The sequence below is a fragment of the Pipistrellus hanaki genome (assembly GCF_964339955.1).
Source record: "Pipistrellus hanaki genome assembly, chromosome: 20".
Taxonomy (NCBI): Eukaryota; Metazoa; Chordata; class Mammalia; order Chiroptera; family Vespertilionidae; genus Pipistrellus; species Pipistrellus hanaki.
In genome coordinates this window covers 9,646,588-9,667,849 of record NC_140522.1, presented here as the reverse complement: position 1 = coordinate 9,667,849, position 21,262 = coordinate 9,646,588, and the positions used below count along the sequence as shown (strand labels likewise).

The following is a 21,262-nucleotide window of genomic DNA, read 5'->3' as shown; positions in this document are numbered from 1 at the left end:
TTTTTTTTAAGAATCTGATAAAAGGAAGGTTTGCGACAAGGGAAGTAGACTGTGAGGCACCCCGAGGTGATTGCATAAAAACCCGTAAAGAAGTAATGGGCGGTGATGGGGCGATGTTCTCTCTCCTTTATTGAGCTTGCACGGATGAGAGAGCCAGGAGTGCATGTGGGACGGTTTATGGTCATCTCTTGAAACATAAAATAAACATCGGCTGGGGCGGAGGTGGCTCTCAGTGCCGGCCGATTCTGTTATGTAACCCGGGGCAGGGATGTGCGCTGGGTGGCGTGTGGTCGGTGTGCACGGGGGACTGGGTGGTGCCAGGGATGGGGACAGACTCGGGGCCCGGAGAGAGGGTGCCAAAGTGGTGGGGGGCCTTGTCCACAGACCCTGGGTGGACTACCTGTGACCCCTCCCCCTCCCCCCTGGCCACCCTGATTGGAGCAGGCCAGCCAGACCCCACCTGTGCACGAATGCGTGCACCAGGCCTCTAGTGAGGTAATCAGGACTAAATAGACACGTAGAGCTTGATATGTTGCTTGCACAGATCACAATGAGAGTGACTAGCAGAGAGATGAGTTGTGCATTTCCGGCCCGTGATAAGGTTGAGCTCCAGCATTCATCACGTGTCGATCATTTCGGATCCACTCTGAAAGCCAGGTTTTCAGAATGCATGTGGAAGTTTACAGCTTCGTGGAGACAAAGTCTGATGACATCGAGGGTGGCAGTGGATCACCAAAGCATGGCCCGCCATCAGTCTCCAAAATAGAGAACAGGCGACTGCAGAATGAGCTGTTCAAAACCCCGCAGGCTCCGGGGAAAGGAGGAGGCAGCAGACAATGGACAGAGGAAGCTGAGAACAAACGCGAACAAGGGGCTCTCTGGAGAACATTCTGGAACGGAGCTCAGTTCACGGGGTGATCTCAGTGTCGGAAACACTGAGCTATAACACGCGATTGCTGCCTTTTTATTTTTCTGCTGTTTTCTGCCATGGGGTTTTGTTTTTCTTTAAATATATTTTATTGATTTTTTTTTTTTTTTACAGAGAGGAAGAGAGAGGGATAGAGAGTTAGAAACATCGATGAGAGAGAATCATCAACCAGCTGCCTCCTGCACAGCCCCCACTGGGGATGTGCCCGCAACCAAGGTACATGCCCTTGACAGGAATCAAACCTGGGACCTTTCAGTCCACAGGCCGACGCTCTATCCACTGAGCCACACCGGTCTCGGCTGCCATTGGGTTTTGAGCCCAGCGGAGCTAAACTATATCCGATGTGTTTGCCTTCTCGAGGGTTGATGATCTTTGGAGTTTTATTTTTCTTAAGCAGGTTAACACATATCTATGTATATATCTATACCTACGTGTCTCTCGGTCTCTAAAATATGGAAGCGAGGGAATTCATTGAATTTTCTCATCTAGAATCATGATGAATCACTCCGAGAGGAAAAAATTTAAAATGTAAAAAAGACCCAGAAAGATGAATGGGTGTGGACTCGTACAGAAATAGAAGGTGCTGTGTGTATAGGCATACTAAACGAAGAATGTGGAAAAGAAAAGGCGGAGAGAGATAAGGAAGTCGCTAAGAAGAATTAATCATGCAAGACTACTAGAGAGAATTAGGAATGTAATTTAGGTCCGTTCAGCCGGAGGAATCTCTCTCTCCGTCAAGGTCAAGGGGATAAAATGTTTCTGAAAGGAAGAGGCTGCTGTGCCCCGAGGGTAGCTCTGCCAGGGAAGACCCACGCCTGAGAGCACCAGGAGTTCTTGGTGAGTCTGGCTGCTCAGCGTAGCATCTCTGGAGCCTGGAACCTAAGGTGCTTTCCTTCCCAGTTACTGAACCACTTACCAGCACCTCAGGGTGATCCAAGAGCATGTGACTGGTCAAGGAGCACTGTGCTTATGGGGACTCACGAACATTTTTTATGTGGGTCATTTTTTAAAATATATTTTATTGGTTTTTGTTTTGTTTTTTACAAAGAGGAAGGGAGAGAGATAGTCAGAAACATCGATGAGAGAGAAACATCAGTCAGCTGCCTCCTGCATACCCCCCCCCCCACTGGGGATGTGCCCACAACCAAGGTACATGCCCTTGACCGGAATCGAACCTGAGACCCTTCAGTCCGCAGGCCGACGGTCTATCCACTGAGCCAAACCGGCTTCGGCTAGGTGGGTCATGTTTTGAGGTTATTGACTTCCTCAAGATTAAAGAAGGAGATATGAGCAGTGGGAAAGTTCTCTAGAGTAGATGTGGGTTCTAGGCAAAGGGTCACTGACAGGTTAGCCCCACTATTGGATGGTTTAGAAGTAGCGGTAACACCACGAAGAGCTGTTTGATCCAGCCAGTGGGAACCTCGACTATAAAAGAAAACGTATGTTAGGAAGAAAAAGTGTTAACTTGGGCTGAAACCGGTTTGGCGCAATGGATAGAGCGTCAGCCTGCGAACTGAAGGGTCCCAGGTTCGATTCTGGTCAAGGGCATGTACCTTGGTTGTAGGCACACCCCCAGTAGGAGGAGGTGTGCAGGAGGCAGCTGATAGATGTTTATCCCTCTCTCTCCCTCTCTGTAAAAACTCAATAATATATATATATGTGTATATATATATATATATATATATATATATATATATATATATATTAAAGTATTAACTTGCAAAACGGAAGAGGATAAGAGATTGGAAACCCTATATCCAATTTATCATTTTGAGATTTTTATCTTTCAAGCAGAGATGGATAGAAAATTTATGTGTACATAGACCCATTGCAATGCCAGGGGGGAAAAATGGTATTTGATTTATTTTAGCAAAGCAATGGTCCCTAAAGACCATAAGAGCCATGGGACAGGTTGCTGGTTTTTTACTTTCTGGGTTTATTACAACTGAACACATAGGAGCCTTGAGGTCAGAGGTGAACTTCTGGAAAACAGACGGTGTGGCCATACCGGGGAGACCCGGGCCTGACCAGAGCCCGCCTCGGGAGCCACGCTCCTCGCTCAGGGCCATTGTGATTGGTCAGTGGCGGCATCAGCCCATGGATGCCACAGTTGCCATGGGCAGGGGGAGCTGCAGAAGGGGCTTGCAGGGGTGAGCACAGCCGTTCCAGGGAGTCCTTCACAATCAAGGTCCCTCCATGACGGGTGCCCCGAAACGCCAGGCTTGAGTGGCACCTTTCTCTGTTTCCGCCAAGAATCTGGGGACAAAAAAGCTTCCTCTTCTAAGTGACAACTTCAGTAGTTAGTCTTGAGGAAGCTCCTGTCTGCACATTCCCAGTGCCTTATGGGAATTCTCATACACCTCTGCAGAAGTTAAGCTTTAGTGCACAGTGGACATGTTTATTTTATTTTATTTTATTTTATTTTATTTTATTTTATTTTATTTTATTTTATTTTATATATATATACACTAGAGGCCCTTTGCATGAGATTTGTGCAATAGGCCTGCCTTCCCCTGGCTGCCAGCACTGGTTTTCCTCTGGCACCAGGGACCCAGGCCTTCTCTCTGGCTGCCACCTTCTGTCTTCTTCGCTCTGGCCGGAGTCTTCAATCTTTGCTCCAGCCAGAGCACCACTCCTGTAGCCCTCTCCACCCCCTGCCCTCTTCCTCATAGCAGGCCACTCCATGCCTGCATACATGCTACCCAGAGGCCTGGAGGGGCTGGGGGGGAAGGGAAGGGGGCGGGCCGCCGTCATCTTTGATGGATTAATTTGCATATTCCCTCCTGATTGGCTTGTGGGTGTCGTGAAGTGACTGTCAATTTGCATATTTCTCTTTTATTAGTGTACTGGTAGATTGATTTCAGAGAGAGGAAGGGAGAGGGGGAGAGAGATAGAAACATCAACAATTAGAGTCATTGACCAGCTGCCTCTTGCATGCCCCCTCCTGGGGATCAAGCCTATAACCTAGGCATGTGCCCTGATCGGAATGGAACTGTGACCTTCTGGTTCATAGGTTGACACTCAACCACTGACCCACACTGGCCTGGCCAGCTGGACGTGTTTTGACAAATGTATACACTGTTGTAACCAAGGCTTCAATCAAGCCGTGTATTTAGTGCACAGCTTGTTAGATTTTCCCTAAATTATGCATGTTTCAGTGTTCCTATAACTTTTGTATTTTTATTTGCAGTTGTCAATTTTTCATTGCATTTGTCAATTTTACATTGTTCTAGGGACATAATATAGAACAATGTTTATTGTCAGTTGTGCATGAAAATACATTTGTCAATTGCTTGTAAAAATATAATTCATTTTTTATGTTGGGCTTATTGCATTTCTTGCCTCATTTCCTGTGCTGTCTGTAGTCCAGTGTCTGAAAATGTTTTTATATATTTTGTTCAGTGTCCTAACCATTAACAATGCAAGGCTAGGCTGGTACAGTAATTCATCAGAGCCAGAAGAGGGAGTTTTATGAGTTCTACTTGGGCAGACTTTATCTTATTCTACACATCCTGCTTTTTATGCCATGTTTTCATTTGAAACGGTCATTAGCATATCTTTGTATCCTTAAAATTTCTTCATAAAAACTTCCATTTGGTAGCTGTTTAGTTTTTATCATATGAATGTTCTATAATTTATTCAAGTAGCCCTTTTATTCTTGGGCTGTGAAGTTGTTTACATTGGTTTAAATATTGCTACAGCAAGTCTTTTTATGTCATCTGCTTGTATTTCCTTTCTTAAAATATATTTCTTATTGATTTCAGAGGGAAAGGGAGAGATAGAAACATCAATGATGAGAATCATTGATGGGCTCCCTCCTGCACACCCCACACCGGGATGGTGCCCGCAACCCAGGCATGTGCCCTGACCGGGAATCGAACCATAATCTTCTGGTTCAGCATTCGCCAACTAGTGGTCCCCAGACCACCGGTGGTCCATGAGGTCCAAAAGGTTGGCCACTGCTGTTCATAGATCGATGTTCAACCACTGAGCCACACCAGCCGGGCAAGAGGAATGTCTTTTCAAATGCTTCTAGATATCAGGACTAGAAATTATCTTTAAAGTTAATGAATCCTGAGATTAGTCTTTCCTTATTTGAGCTGAAATACAGTAGCAATCCTAAGAGAAAAATGACTGGGATTTTCCCCCCCTACCTACCAGTCTCTCAGATGCTTGGAGACAGTCCTGCCAGGTCTCTCTTTTCCTTACCAACCCTCACCTTCCACCACCACCACACACACACACACACACACACACACACACACACACACACACACCTCTCTCCCTCTCCCTGTGCCATTCAAAGCAAAATGCCAGTCTGAGGCACTTCAACAATAAAACTTCATCCTCACACAGGTCTGGAGCCTGGAAGTCCAAGGTCAGGGTGCCGGCGGGGTTGGTTTCTTGGAGGGACATGCGCGAAGGACCTGTCACAAGCCTGTGTCCTTGGCTGGCAGACACCGCCCTCCTCCCGCCTGTCATGCGTGTCCTCCCTCGGTGCATGCATGCCCTTGACCCCTGGTGTTTCCTTCTCTTCCCACAAAGACCCGCGTCCTATTGGATCAGGGACACATTCATATCCTCCTTTTAATCTAATCACCTGGCTCCAAATTCAGTTACATCCTGAGATGCCAGGGTTGGGGCTTCCGCATATGAATTTTGAGGGCACGGTGTTGCTCATTATATATTTGTCATTTTCTCGCTCTTTTGTTTTGAAGAGGCTCTAGTGAGCTGACCTGGGCAGGCTGCCTTGGTGAACAAGGACAGTTCGTCTTGGTTTTAGGTTTTATTTGGAAAGTTGGCGGTAGCATTTGCATTTGCAGTTTTTTAGATCAGGGGTAACAATAAGTCACATGGCAGTGGGAATTGAAAGGAAGGGACACAATGGAAGCCTGTATAGGAAGTCATTTTGCTCCTGGCCGGTGTGGCTCAGTGGTGGAGCATTGACTTATGAGCCTGGAGGTCGCAGTTTGATTCCCAGTCAGGGTACACACCAGGGTTGTGGCTGGATCCCCAGTGGGGGGCGTGCAGGAGGCAGCCAATCAATGATTCGCTCTCATCTTTGATGTTTCTATCTATCTCTCCCTTCATCTCTGAAATCAATAAATATATATACTTTTTTTTTTTAAAGAAGTTGTTTTGGAGAAACTTGATAACATTGAATATGGGGCAGGGATGGGGAGTAGTCCAGGTTTCTAACTAGAATCCTGGGAGCTTGGTAATACCTCTCAGCTGAGCATAGCAAATAGAAGAGATGACGCTTTGGGTATGATAATTAATTGCATACACACACACACACACACACACACATATATACACACACACACACACACACACACACACACACACACATATATACTTCATTTAACTTTTTTGTTGTCAAAAAGAGTCCCAATTTTAGTTGCTTGATGGAATAAAAATTCGATATAGTTTACTTTTTGTCAAAAAGAAGTTATAGGTTTAGCCATTGAATGAAATAAAACCCTGTTTGATTGTATTCAAGCCAAAGAGACTGCTACATCTAAGGGACTAAACCCGTCACTAATAGGAATGTGAGCTGGAGAGCTTCATATTTGCACTCCAGGATTACATGGCTGAAAGCAGCACTCCAGGCCCGGCCGGTGTGGCTCAGTGATTGAGCGTCAGCTATTAATGTAAAAACCATTGAAATCTGTAAAGGATTTTTGTGAGTTTATTTGAGCCAAACTGTCGACAATTGCCAGGACCTCAGCAAACTGAAATGATGCTCCAGAGAATGGCGGGTGACATCTGTGTTTATACATTGCAATCAAAGGAGAGGGATGTAGGTGGGTACATGAAATCCACTGGTGTCAGATTAAGGAGGTGGGATAAAGCAAGGTGGAGGAAACCCCTGGGATTGGATAAAAAGTAAAATGATGGGCACATACTTAGGTGGGTGCAGGGACAATTAACTTGATAACAATGAAGGAATTTGTGTTATCTGTCCTGGAGCCCAGGCACGTTAGGTTGTGCCCCAGGGGCTCCAGAAAAAGGGAAGTTACAAGTTACCCATATATTTCAAGGGTGTGTTATTATAGATGCAAAAAGACAGGTCGGCTCAGTTAAGGTAAAGGTTGACCTTGTCAGTGAAGATACCAGTTTAGGACATAGCTACCCACCATAACTGCTTTTAGTTAAATCAATTTCAGACCATCCTTTGGGATGACTTTAGGTCTCTGAGTTTGCAAGACCGCCATGCAGGCCTCCCCTGAGCCTGTCAGGTTAGCATGTGGCCCCTTTTGTCCACACGACCTATGAACCAGGAAGTCACGGTTACATTCCCAGTCAGGGCACAGGCCTGGGTTGTGGGCTTGGTCCCCAGTGTGGGGCATGCAGGAGGCAGCCAATCAATGATTCTTTGTCATCATTGAGGTTTCTCTCTCTCTCTCCCCCCCCCCCTCCCTTCCTCTCTGCAATCAATAAAAATATATTTTGAAAAAAAATAAGAAGAAAGAAAGCTGTGCCTCATTCTAATCCCAATGGCCTTGGGAACACAAGGCAGTGGTACCCAGACCTTGTCCAGCATCTGACCCCAAGGCTGGACACAGCAGGATAACCCCCACAGGGTCACTTCCCTCCTCTCAGCCCATCTTGACTTTGAACCAAGTTTTTTGGTTCAATGTCCGTAGATATCTCTGCGGCACCCAGGAAGATACATACACAGCCTTGTGGGCGGCTGCAATCCGATGAGTTGGCCTTGCCGAGTCCTTTCGTTTCAAAAAAACATGATCTGTGAAAGCCGTTCAGCAAATGACTTCACCACGTTTCCCCCACTTCAATGACTTAATTAGAGCAAATTGCTTTCAAGTGCGGCGCAGACCGGGGCGGCTGAGGGTAGGAACATGAAGAAAAATGATCATCTTGGGCTTTTTTTTCTCTAGCCCATTATGCAGCCAACTTGATTGGCTTGGAAGTTCACAAAAGAACGCATTTTCCCTCCTAATTAATGCTGCCACCAACACAGTCACAGCTCATAAAACTCTGTTGCAGAAACCCTGGCTGCCTTTGTTTACTCTGCGTGGGTAGCATTTATGGCATTAGCTGGAGAAGAAGGACTGACCCCGGGCAGTGCCAGCAGGCGGGGGGAGGGGGGGGGGTGTGCAGTTCAATCCTTTTGTTCAGGAATGAACTCCCTGAGCCCCAGGGTCAAGCACAGGTGTGGGCCTTTGCCTCCTTGTCTTCCTGCTGCTCGGATGGGGTCAGATCCCCAGGAACCTCCTGTGTCTGAGGAGAGTCCCTTGTCCTGTGCAAAGGGCACAAGAGACCCTAGAATGGCCAGCGTGATTTCTACTGGAATAATCTCTCGCATTCTGCATCAGACAAAGGACACGGGCTGGGCCAGAGGTGGTGGGATTTGAGGGCAGAGAGGAGACAGGAAGTGCAGGAGGTAATTGCTCCTGGGTGGGTGAGGTGGCAGGAACCCCCTGGGGGGAGGCCAGCTGCCTGGGGAAAGGGCCTCTGGGTGAGTCTGAGGAGAAGAAGAAGCATTGAGAGCCCCAGCCAGCTGACCAGGGGTCCCTGGAGTGAGCTTAGAGTTAGGCAGGGATGGTGCACAGACGCCCATGCCGCCCTGAGAACCACGGTGGCTTAGAAGGGGATCTGCCCTCCTGTCCGTGCCAGAGGCCTCGCCAGACCGCTAACCTCAGACGGGAATGCCTGAGTTGGGCGCCAGCCCGCACCACGGGAGCCAGCAGGCTTGGTCTCTGAGCTCAGCTGGGATTCTTGGACAAGGAAAGAGAAGAGAAAGGCAGACAGAGAGATAGACTCCCTCCTCGTAGGGTACATGGAGCTAGAGGTGAGCTTCCATTTAGGAAAGTAAAAAATGATCATCCCCGAGTTTTATCCATAGCTAAACTAGCCAAGCCAGTCATGTCAGTTACCTTTGGGCAAATCAGAACATTGGTTTCTCCTCAGTCCCCATCAAAGATATTAGTACAGTTGACCCTTGTACAGTGCAAGGGTTGGGGGTGCCGACCCATGTGCAATTGAAAATGCATGTATGACTTTTTTTGACTCCCCCATAATTTAACTACAGTAACCTTCCCATCCTCAGGGGATTGGCTCCAAGACTCATGGACACCAAGATCTGCAGACACTTCAGTTCATTATATACAACTAGAGGCCTGACCCATGATATTTGTGCATGGGTATGGTCCCTAGGCCTGGCCCGTGATCAGGGCTCATCTTCCCCAGCTGCCCACAGCCAGCTCTGCCCCCCCCCCGCACCACCACCGCCACCCACCCTGAGTTTCCCATTGGATTTGTGGCTCAGTGGTTGAGTATCGACCTATGAACCAGCCAGGAGGTCACAGTTCAATTCCTGGTTGGGGCACAGGCCTGGGTTACAGGCTCCATCTCCAGTGCAGGCATGCAGGAGGCAGCCATTCAGTGATTCTCTCTCATCATTGTTGTTTCTGTCTCTTTCTCCCTCTCCCTTCCTCTCTGAAATCAATATATATATATATATATATATATATATATATATATATATATATATATATATATATATATATATATATTTTTTTTTTTTTTTTTTTTAAATAAATAGCCGAAACCGGTTTGGCTCAGTGGTAGAGCGTCGGTCTGCAGACTGAAGGGTCCCAGGTTCGATTCCGGTCAGGGGCATGTACGTTGGTTGCAGGCGCATCCCCAGTGGGGGGGTGTGCAAGAGGCAGCTGGTCGGTGTTTCTCTCTCATCGACGTTTCTAGCTCTCTGTCTCTCTCCCTTCCTCTCTGTGAAAAATCAATAAAATATATTAAAAATAAATAAATAAATAAATAAAAAGTGCTTGAATTTTACTTCAAGCTCATATCACTTTTACAGTGAAAAAAATAAGAATAGCATACCTGTCTGGTCAGATGTTATGAGCACCCTCCTATGAGCTTGTCTGTTTATCGGATAGTGATCTAATTACAATATTGGGAATGCCAGATGTAATTCAGGCATCGCTTGAACACTAGCGTTAAACATCTCGTTAAGTGAGAGCTCATGGCAAATGCCAAAAGTCAGCAAAGCACGATAAAAACTCAGCCATGTGGGGATGCGAGTTGTTTTGAAACTCGAAATGCTTTGGCTAAATGAAAAGACCTCATTATGAAAATAACAGATTTTCCTCTCCTCTCTAATTTTGTAACTCTTGGCAGTACAGCTCTGGTTGTGCTGGGAAACATTTGAAAAGGAAACGAGTGTGACGCATTGAGCTTTATTTTCCAAAATAGATAGGTTTACATTTTGTCTGGCAGTTGTAGGATGCTGTGATATGGCGGTATCGCTTAGAAGGGGGGTGTGGGGGAGGGGCTTTCTTGAGGGCTGAAGACTGAAGTCACAGACATGGTTACAGCAGCTTTAAAACGGTGAACGAGCCAGAACCGGTTTGGCTCAGTGGATAGAGCTTCGGCCTGGTCCCAGGTCTGATTCCGGTCAAGGGCATGTACCTTGGTTGCGGGCACATCCCCAGTAGGAGGTGCGCAGGAGGCAGCTGATTAATGTTTCTCTCTCATCAATGTTTCTAGCTCTCTCTCTCTCTCCCTTCCTCTCTCTATAAAAAAATCAATAAAATATATATATTTTTTAAATTTTTAAAAAATATATTTTATTGATTTTTTTACAGAGAGGAAGGGGGAGAGATAGAGAGCTAGAAACACCGATGAGAGAGAGTCATCGATCAGCTGCCTCTTGCACACCCCCCACCAGGGATATGCCCGCAACCAAGGTACATGCCCTTCACCAGAATCGAACCCGGGACTCTTCAGTCCCCAAGCTGACGCTCTATCCATTGAGCCAAACCGGTTTTGGCTATTTTTTTTTTAAATAAATAAATAAAATGGTGAACAAGGCCCCGTGTTCTATGACAGTGAGAACCGAGCTGGCACCGGTAGACAATGGTGACACTGAGGACACTTGGTATTGGGAGGTCTGGTCTAGTGGCATGAGATTCAAAGCCGGGGACTCTGGGGAGAAGGAGGGAGAGTGCAGGGTCTCAGTGGCGATGAGGAGCGGGGAGGACATGCACAGTCCCAGGGGACAAGGAGGAGGGAGGAACAACAGCTTTCCTGAGGGGCTGCAGGGAAAGCAGGGGCCCTGGGGCAAGGCCAAGTTTCCCTGGGAGCAAGAGGTGAGGGAAAGGTTGAGGAATAGATATTATAATAATAATACAATGTGCTTGGCTGGCCTGTGTGGTTCAGTGGGGAGTGTCGACCTATGAACCAGAAGGTAACGGTTTGATTCCCGATCAAGGGCACATGCCCGGGTTGTGGGCTCCATCCCTAGGAAGGGACTTGCAGGAGGCAGCTGATCAGTTATTTTTACCATTGATGTTTCTATCTCTCCCTCTCCCCCTTCCTACCTAAAATAAAAAAAAAAGAAATATGATAGATATAGGTCATATAAGAGATATTAAGTAGATCATATAAGAGGTATGTTATTTTGTAGATAATATAAGAGATAATAGAATGCACAACTTACAGTATAGTTTTGTGCGGAAGCAGCTTTTTTAAAAACGCAATGTGGCCGGGACCGGTTTGGCTCAATGAATAGAGCGTCGGCTTGGGGACTGAAGGGTCCCGGGTTCAATTCCGGTCAAGGGCATGTACCTTGGTTGCGGGCATATCCCCGGTAGGGGATGTGCAAGAGGCAGCTGATCGATGACTCTCTCTCATCGATGTTTCTGACTCTCTATCTCTCTCCCTTCCTCTCTGTATAAAATCAATAAAATATATTAAAATAAATATATAAATAAAAACGCAATGTGCCCAGCCCACATGGCTCAGTGGTTTGAGCGTTGACCTATGAACCAGGAGGTCACTGGTTCAATTCCCATCTGGGCACATGCTTCTCTCTGTCTCCCTTCTTCCACCTGAAATTTTAAAAATGATTAAAACGTTTATGATATTCAAAATCACATTCTTCTTAGGGATTGCCGCTTCCTTGCTAACCATTTGACCCGTGCTAAGCACACCTCCCACAGAGCCCCTCGCAGAAAAGGCTCTCGGCCTGAATTTAAGGAGAGACGGGAGCAAACCCACCCCAGCATTGGTGGGGCCAAGGCCAAACTTTATCCATCTAACCGCATGGAGCATGTACATCAAGCTGACACACTCTTTTAAAAATATATATATATATGTTTTTATTGGTTTCAGAGGGGAAGGGAATGGGAGAGAACGAGAGAAATATCTATGATGAGAGAGAATCATTGATTGACTGCCTCCTGCACACCCCACACAGAGGATGGGGCCTGCAACCTGGGCATGTGCCCTGACCAGGAATCGACCTCCTGGTTCATAGGTCGACGCTCAACCACTGAGCCGCACCGGCTGGACTGGAAGGAAACTCATTTTGAACAATGGATGGATCGCATTCATTTGCCCCAGTGTCCTAGCTGGTCAGGGGAAGTCCTATTATCAACTGCTGAAGGCTGGAGAGCGCCACCCTGATTGTGCTGCAGCTCCCTCTTGTGGCGAAAAGGTGGAGCGGGAACACGATCACGGATGGTGGAGAAGCAATAGTGGGTCCAGCCCAGAACAGGAAAGGATGAAACTGAGATGGGCTGCAGAGATTTGGGGCGGCTGGTCAGCTGTTCCTATAGCTCTAGCTCGGCATGGCCTACGGGACAGGCGCCATGCCTTCTGCATGCCTGTCGAGACCCTGAGATGAGCCACTACCCTCCCCGAGGGCACCCCCATTTTACTGCTTCCTCCTGAATGTTTTCCTCCCTGCGTCCACTCTTCACGGTTAGAAACCACCTTGCATGCGCCGAAACCGGTTTGGCTCAGTGGATAGAGCATCAGCCTGCGGACTGAAGGATCCCAGGTTCGATTCCGGTTAAGGGCATGAACCTTGCTTGTGGGCACATCCCCAGTGGGGGACCTGCAAGAGGCAGCTGATGGATGATAACTCACTCTCTCATCGATGTTTCTAACTCTCTATCTCTCTCCCTTCCTCTCTGTAAAAAAAAAAAATCAATAAAATATATTCTTTTAAAAGAAGAGGAACAAGAAACTACCTTGCATGCTTTCATATCCCACACATAATACAGTTATGGAAATTCATGCAAATATTTCCCTGCTGAAATGTGTCTCCCCTGTGGGCCTGTTTCCATAATAGAAATATTTGGGGATCTTGGGGCGGCTTTCGGAAGAGGTGGTTTCTTTGCTCTTGACCTAATTTCTCCCGTGCCAGCATCACCTTCAGTCCGCGGAGACAGAGACCTTGGAAGGATTACTAGAAAATGAAAGGCCGCGCTCCATGCTCTGTGGTTCTTTTTTCTCTTTTTTTTCTTTTTAAAATCATGCTCCTTTAACTTTATTGATTTTTTTACAGAGAGAAAGGGAGAGGGATAGAGAGCCAGAAACATCGATGAGAGAAAACACATCGACCAGCTGCCCCCTGCACATCCCCTACTGGGGATGTGCCCGCAACCAAGGTACATGCCCTTTGACTGGGATCGAACCCGGGACCTTTCAGTCCGCAGGCCGACGCTGCTTTATTCACTGAGCCAAACTGGTTTCGGCTGCTCTGTGATTCTTAGACTGGGAGGGTTTGGTGGAGATGAGATTTGAAAGCACCGTCTTGCGGTGCGATTATTCTTAAGGGGTTCGGTCACCACAGGTCCCTGTGGAGCTCTCTTGAGTCCCGTCACTGGAGAGGCTGCAGTGTGGGGGGTGGGGAGCAGGGTGAGGCCAACCTCATCCAACACGGAGCAAACATCCTGGCAACCCAGGACGGTGGGACTTGGGGGTTGGCACTGGAGGTGGGAGAAACGGGGGGAGATACACAGCCCCAGCACGGCCCTCTGTTCTCCTGAGGGGTAGACCGGTGTAGTTCTGCTCTGTGGGATAGAAGAGCCTGCTAGTCCTCATTGCCTCTGCACCAACCATGTCAAACTCAAAGGCTAACATGGGCCAAATAAGTGAGGTGTGGGGCCCGCAGGCCACCAGTTGGACATGGTTGCTCTGTGTAGAGGCCAGTTCCAGCGTGTCAGCAGGGCTGAATTTTCTGGGATAGCTGAAAGGCACTTCCCTCAAACATGAATAGGACATTTGCCCAAACCTAAAGATTTGTATATATTATCGTTTGCTGCCAGACGGCTCAGAGCATCTTAAATCTGCATGTTATTGCCAAAACCGGTTTGGCTCAGTGGATAGAGTGTTGGCCTGCGGACTGAAGGGTCCCAGGTTCGATTCCGGTCAAGGGCAGGTGTCTTGGTTGCGGGCACATCCCCGGTGGGGATGTGTGCAGGAGGCAGCTGGTCGATGACTCTCTCTCATCGATGTTTCTAACTCTCTATCTTTCTTAATTCCTCTCTATGTAAAATCAATAAAATATATATTTTTTAAAAATTTGCATGTTATTGCCTCCTGTTGGCCAAATGCCCAAACAGCTGTAGGCTGTTCCCCAAACTGACAGGGCTTCTGTACTCCACCCTTTGAAACCTTACCCTTCGAAGTGTATGTCTCCACCTTGCCTCAGGACAGATTGTGTTAATAAATAGCACGGGGTCCTTAGACAAGGGGTAGTCTTCAGTTCCTTTAGCTGAAGATCCTCTGACCCCCCAATGCCTTTCAAAACTATCTTTCATTCTTGGACTCCTTCTTGAATCTGTGCGTCAGCTTCTTTCTCCAGATTGCTGAAACCTTTGTAAGGCTGGGACAAGAACCCCAGAAGCTCTGGACTCTTACCCACAGGGAAGCCGGGGGTTGTGGTAGCAGGAGCTGGGTGTATCATCGGCCACAGGGAGCTTCCCGTTTCTATTGGCTAACTTTTTTGGAATGTGAAATAAGCTTCTTATTCAGGCAGGACCAACATTAAGATACTGAGTAGAGTGAAGAGATTGAGGGGGAGGGGGGGAAATCACAGACAATAGTATGGTGATTACCTACCAGAGGGAAGGGGGATGGAAGTAGGTAGAAGAGGGTACTGGGGCATAAATGGTGACAGAAGGAGCTTGATTTTGGATGTTGAACACCCAATACAATATAAAGGTGATGAATTTTAGAATTGTAAATCTGAAACCTATAAAATTTTATTAACCCATGTGATTGTGATAGAAAAATAAAATACTAAGTAGATACAGATTGAACACTGTTTGGAGGGAAGTGACAGTGTCTTGCTGGCCTTCTCGGGTGTATTTTAATATCATTTAAAGGTGAAATCAAGATTTTCTAAAAAGATAAAGTAGATTTGTTCTATAAGAAAATACTAAACAGAGTGGGTGCTGTTTGTACATGTTTCTAAAAGAATTCCTTTCCTTGCGCGCTTCCAAAGTGGGGTAGGGGTCTCCCCTGTGGATCTGAAACCCTTCAGTGCTGTGCCTGGCTCCTCCAGCTGTAAGGGGTGTGGGGGAGGGTGGGCCTGGGAAATTCAGGAGAAAAGGACTGGCTTTTTCGGATTTCCACATTGTTCATAAAAACATACAGACCGCCGAAACCGGTTTGGCTCAGTGGATAGAGCGTCGGCCTGCGGACTGAAGGGTCCCAGGTTCGATTCTGGTCAAGGGCATGTACCTTGGTTGCGGGCACATCCCCAGTAGGGGGTGTGCAAAAGGCAGCTGATGGGTGATTCTCTCTCATCGATGTTTCTAACTCTCTATCCCTCTCTCTTCCTCTCTGTAAAAAATCAATAAAATATATTTTAAAACAAACATAGAGACCACTGCATGACAGAAATTTTCTTTTCTTTTTTTCTACGTCTCACTTCCCGGAGATTCCTAGCTTCCTTGCTGATCATGCCTGGGGCAGGTATCACGCAGGTGGCTGTGAGTTAGTGATTCATTGTGTTCTGACACAATCAAGCCAGGAAGTCTAGCCATCTTGGTTAACCTGAGTGTCCACACAGTTCTTACCGTCAGCAGAATCCTGGTTCAGTCAGTAGACTAGGGGTGTCGAACTCAATCAGAGAAGGGGCGAAAATCTAAAATCCAGCCTAAATCGCGGGCCGAATGGTTTACTGAACAGTCATAAACTGACAGCGGAGTGCAGTGATGACAGCGCGGTGCGGGCCACATTGCAAGGCCTGGCGGGCTGGATTTGGCCCGCGGGCCTTGTGTTTGACACATGTGCAGTAGACAGACGATTTTTCAGGAATCCTTCTTCCTAGTCCCGTATGGTTCCTGCCAAATAGTAACTATAGCAACTATATATATATATGTGTATGTATGTATGTGTGTGTGTGTGTATATATATATACACACACACACACATACATACATACATACACACACACACACACAAAGAGAGAAAGGAAGGGGGATAGAGAGCCAGAAACATCAATGAGAGAGATACATCGACCAGCTGCCTCCTGCACACTCCCCACCGGGGATGTGACCGCAACCAATGTCCATGCCCTTGACCGGAATTGAACCTGGGACCTTTCCGTCCGCAGGCCGACGCTCTATCCACTGAGCCACACTGGTTTGGGCCAAATGCTAACTTCTTTCAGAAAAAGTCTACTTTTCTTTGGGAAAAAAACAGTGCCAGTTCCCTGTGTGAGTGTCGCTCCCTGCAGAAAGGGCAGAGTGGAAATCTGTTAGGTGTGTTCAGGGCTCTGACACACACGTGGGGATGGACACACCGGGGTTGCATGGCCCCCCCGGCCTTCAGGTTCCTTGGGGACCAGAGGAAAGGGCCCAGAGGGTGAGCACTGAGGGAGGAGCTGGGTTCCCTGGTGGACCCGGCACATGCACAGGCCTGGAAGGAGCCTAGTGATTTGCGGGGGAGGGGGACTGCAAAGCCCCGTTCTTTGTCACCGAAGCAGAGGTGCTGACAGGGGGGTGATGGGAGAGCAAACTTACAGAGGCCCGTTCCCAAGGGGCCTTCACTTCCATGGCGGGTCATCTTCATTTCTCACGTTAGGGTCTGTGGGATGCCATGTGTGAGTTTTATGTACTTATTCACCTAAAATATATTTTTGTTGACTTCAGAGCGGAAGAGGAAGAGAGAGAAACATCCATGATGAGAGAGAAAATCATTGATAGGCTGCCTCCTGCACGCTCCCCTACTGGGGATCGAGCCTGAAACCCTTCATGTGCCCTTGACTGGAATCGAACCCGGGACCCTTCAGACCACAGGCCGATGGTCTATCCACTGAGCCAAACCAGCCAGGGCCGTTTGTGAGTTTTATACAGGCATAACATGTCTGCCATTTGGTTAGATGGTAAGACATGCCTAAGAGGAGAGAAAGAAAGGGAAAACAAGGGTATCCAAAGACTGCCAGAAGGCAGGAAATGAGTCCATGTGAAATGGCTGGAGTGCCAGCCTTGGAGCAGAGAATTGCTATGGGTTATAGCCATTGGGGCATCATATATATATATTTTTTTCTTTTTTTTTTTTCCTGAGAGGAAGGGGAAGGGATAGAGAATTAGAAACATCAGTGAGAGAGAAACATTGGCCAGCTGCCTCCTGCACACCCCCCACTGGGGACGTGCCCACAACCAAGGTACACGCCCTTGACCGGAATCGAACCTGGGACCCTTCAGTCTGCAGGCTCTATCCACTGAGCCAAACAGGTCAGGGCTGGGCTGGGGCATCTTCTTGATGGACAAAGGGCATCGGACCTTGAAGAGCAAGTGGAAGAAAAGGGAGGTGCCTCATTGATTGTCTACAAAGACCAAGGCTGGTAGAAAGCTCATGCCATTTGAGTAGAAGGAACGGGCACGGTGTTGGGGACGCTTGAAGCAGTGTGGCTAGGTGCCAGGGATGGAGGGGTGGGATCATGAGCCAAAACCCCAAAATTAGGCAGTGCCGGTGCCTCCCGGCTTAAGAGCAGGCAGCTGGCATCCCAGAGTTCCGAGCAGCCCTGGAAGGTTGGTGTGGATTCATCATGTGTCTAGCACCTACTGTGCCTGTGCGCAAGCACTCAGCTTCCTCTTGGCCATGGACCTGGGCTCTGTCATCTCACCCGTGCATCCGGTTAGCCTGCCGCCCCTACTTTCCTGCCGTGAGAGACCATTGTCTGTGGAGAGGAAAAGCGAGTTGTTTTCTTGGACTCCGTTGACTCACAGCTACTTCTTGATGCGATCAGGCCTGATCAATGCAATGGATTCCTATTTTTGTAAAGAATATATTTCTATTGCCGAAACCGGTTTGGCTCAGTGGATAGAGCGTCGGCCTGCGGACTGAAGGGTCCCGGGTTCGATTCCGGTCAAGGGCATGTAGCATGGTTGCAGACACGTCTCCAGTAGGGGGTGTGCAGGAGGCAGCTGATCGATGATTCTCTCTCTCTCATGGACGTTTCTAACTCTCTATCCCTCTCCCTTCCTCTCTGTAAAAAAATCAATAAAATATATATATATTTAAAAAAAAAAAAAGAATGTATTTCTCTGGATTTCAAAGAGGAAGGGAGCGAGCATGTGAAACATCAGTGGTGAGAGAGAATCAGGGACCGGCTGCCTCTTGCACGCCCCCTAGTGGAGATCAAGCCCGCAACTTGGGCACGTGCCCTGAGCGGGAATTGAACAGAGATCTCCTGGTTCATAGGCCGACACTCAACCCTTCAGCCATGCCAGCCCGACTGAGATGAAGTTTTTAACCAATAAAATGTTGGCAAAGCATCGGAGGAGCAAATTAATGCGAGAGCTTAATGAAGTTTAATTCCTAGTCTAGCATTACCCAGCTGGATTTAAATAGTCTTCGCCGATGGCTTGCTGTCCTTAGATAATGTTGTTCCAGAAGATAAGGCTGCGTGTGCTCTGTGGGCTCATTGGACGCACAGAGAACTTCTCTTCCCACGTGTTGGGGGCTGACACCCATGGTTAAGGTCAAAGAGAGGTCCGATGCTGGCTCCCAGGAGCTCTCTGCAGACTCCCACCAGCCCGGCAGCTGCTGACGCCTGGAGGCCCCGCAGCTCTGCCCTCTGCCTTCCAATCCTTCTAGAAAGAATGCTTTTCCCTGATCAGACCCGCAGCCAAGTCCGGCCGGGTTGGAGGAGTGGCTGTGGGCTCGGTGCCTGCGTTCCCCGGGGTCGGCTGGGGCTCTGGCCACCGTGTCATTCACTCCACGAGCAGCACAGCCCCACACGCAGCAGCAGAGGGAGAGGGAGACAGAGGGAGACAGAGGGAGACAGAGGGAGACAGAGGGAGCCGTCTCTGCCTGCAGCAGCCCCTGGCGTTGGCTGAAAAACGCTTCCTGACGGGCCCACCTTCTCCAGAGTGTGATCCGGGGAGACTCGGAGGCTGCAGGCTGCAGGCTCCGCGCTCGGCTTGGCTGGTTTCCAGAGCATCCAGGCCAGCCAGCCAGCCAGCCACGCAGGGACGGAAATACCACCGGTGGCCCGGGCACTCATCGCACCACATGGGACATTCTGCCGCCCAAGGCAGCAGCGGCGCCGGGAGCAGCGTGGAGGGGAGGTCCCATCGCAATGGTAAGAACCTCTGGTTTCCCACCGACCCTGCGAGGATGCTCAGCAGGGTGAGCAGGTGCCGATGCCACCGGGGGAAGGGACAGCCACCTGTGCTCGGGGGGCCCTGGCAGCTTCTCAGGACACAGAGCAGGGACATCCCCTGCCCCCCAATTCGAAAAGTCAGCCGCTGAGTTTGGAAAAAATGACACCTCCGTACTGTGTCTGGGGTGCGGCTGCCGTCTTGTTATTGGGGAGGAGTGTCTGCTGGTCCCGGGGTGACCTCGGCCGAGCCCCGATGGATGCAGGTGTGGTTTCCGGGAGGCTCTGGGGGGGACGGCTGCCTGCTCTCTGGATCTATTCGTGTGGATTCCAAACCGGAGCAGCTTTCCCTCCCGACGAGGGAATGGTTGGAGACATCTGCACGTTCAGTGTTACCAGAGCAAATGTCTTCAGTGATGAGTTTATTTTTTTTTCCCCTTTTAAAACTGTCGTCAGGCTCAGCCGGTGTGGCTCAGTGGTTTGGGCGCCATCCTATGAACCAGGAGGTCCCGGTTTGATTTCTGATCAGGGCATATGCCAGGGTGCAGCAGGCTGGATTCCCAGTGCGGGGTGAGCAGGAGGCAGAAGGTCCGTGACTCTCTCTCATCATTGATGTTTCTCTCTCTCCCTCTCCTTTCCTCTCTGAATTCAGTAGAAATATACATACCCTGTTTCCCTGAAAATAAGACAGTGTCTTATATTAATTTTTGCTCCTAAAGATGCGCTAGGTCTTACTTTCAGGGATGTCTTATTTTTCCATGAAGAAGAACACGGCACACATTTATTGTAAATGAAAATAAAGGAAATTTATTACCTGTGTACGGTACGATAGTACGGTAGTTGTCAACACAAACCAGACAAACTGTGAATCCTACAGTATCAAGAATTTACTCATTTACTCAATGACAATCATGTCATCATCTTCTGGAACATCATCATCACAATCCAATTCCTGAATTTCCTGGTGAATTTCTTGTGACTCCATTCTTTCAGAATCAGTGGACCAAATCTCTCATGTTTAGCCTAGGAGGGGGGCCTTATTTTTGGGGGGATGCCTTATATTGCACTCAGAAGGAAACCTGTAAGTAGGTCTTATTTTCGGAGGATGTCTTATTTTCGGGGAAACACTGTAATTAAAGCCTGTCCTTTGCAGGCAGAAGGGACAAGAGCCCCGCACGGTGCAGGGCAGTGTTGTGGGGCTTTGCGGGGAGGAGGTTTGCTGGATTCCCCGTGCAGAGCTAACAAGGCCGGGGCAGGTGGGTCTGTGGACACGCGAGGGCCTTGGAGGGGCCGTTAGGACTGGCCGTGGACGTGACCCGGGGCCCAGTTCTCAGCTCCGCGTGACTTTTCTCCATCCCCCGTGATAACGGGGAAGGGGCGGGAGGAGGAAGACCAGTCTCACCAGTGAAGCCACTGGCTGGTTTGTGTAAGGAGTCAGGGTGCAGGTGATCACATTGCATAATATTTAGGAGAAAATAGAGCCCCTTGCCTAAACCGGTGTGGCTCAGTGGATAGAGCGTCGGTCTGCAGACTGAAAGGTCCCAGGTTCGATTCCGGCCAAGGGCATGTACCTTGGTTGCGGGCACATCCCCAGTTGGGGGTGTGCAAGAGGCAGCTGGTCGATGTTTCTCTCTCATCGATGTTTCTAGCTCTCTATCTCTCTCCCTTCCTCTCTGTAAAAAATCAATAAAATATATATTTAAAAAAAAAAAAGAAAGAAAGAAAGAAAATAGAGCCCCTTGCCAGGTGGCCTGATGCACACACGCCTCTGACGGCACAGCTGATGAGTGGGAAGCGATGGTTCCGTGTATAACCCCGATGCAGGGAGCGTGCCGATGGGGGTGCGGGGGGTTGGGGGTTAGTTTATAGAAGTGGGTCTGCCTGCCCAGCCACTCCAGGGCGAAGGGACACGGGAGGAGGCTGGGTGGATGAGAGCGTTT

General features: G+C 48.6%; 1 protein-coding gene across 2 annotated transcripts in view; it reads left to right on the top strand.

Moving 5' to 3' along the window:
* Window positions 1–21,262, top strand: part of PLD5 (phospholipase D family member 5) — a 122,469-nt gene that overhangs the window by 18,057 nt on the left and 83,150 nt on the right. The window contains exon 1 of one of the 2 annotated variants that reach the window (XM_084868902.1): window positions 19,048–19,304. The exons of the other annotated variant lie outside the window; for it this stretch is intronic. Coding sequence (XP_084725028.1) covers window positions 19,302–19,304 — 3 coding nt within the window. The 5' untranslated portion in view covers window positions 19,048–19,301. Of the gene's footprint in view, window positions 1–19,047; window positions 19,305–21,262 lie in introns of those variants that run through there. 2 annotated transcript variants of the gene reach the window in all.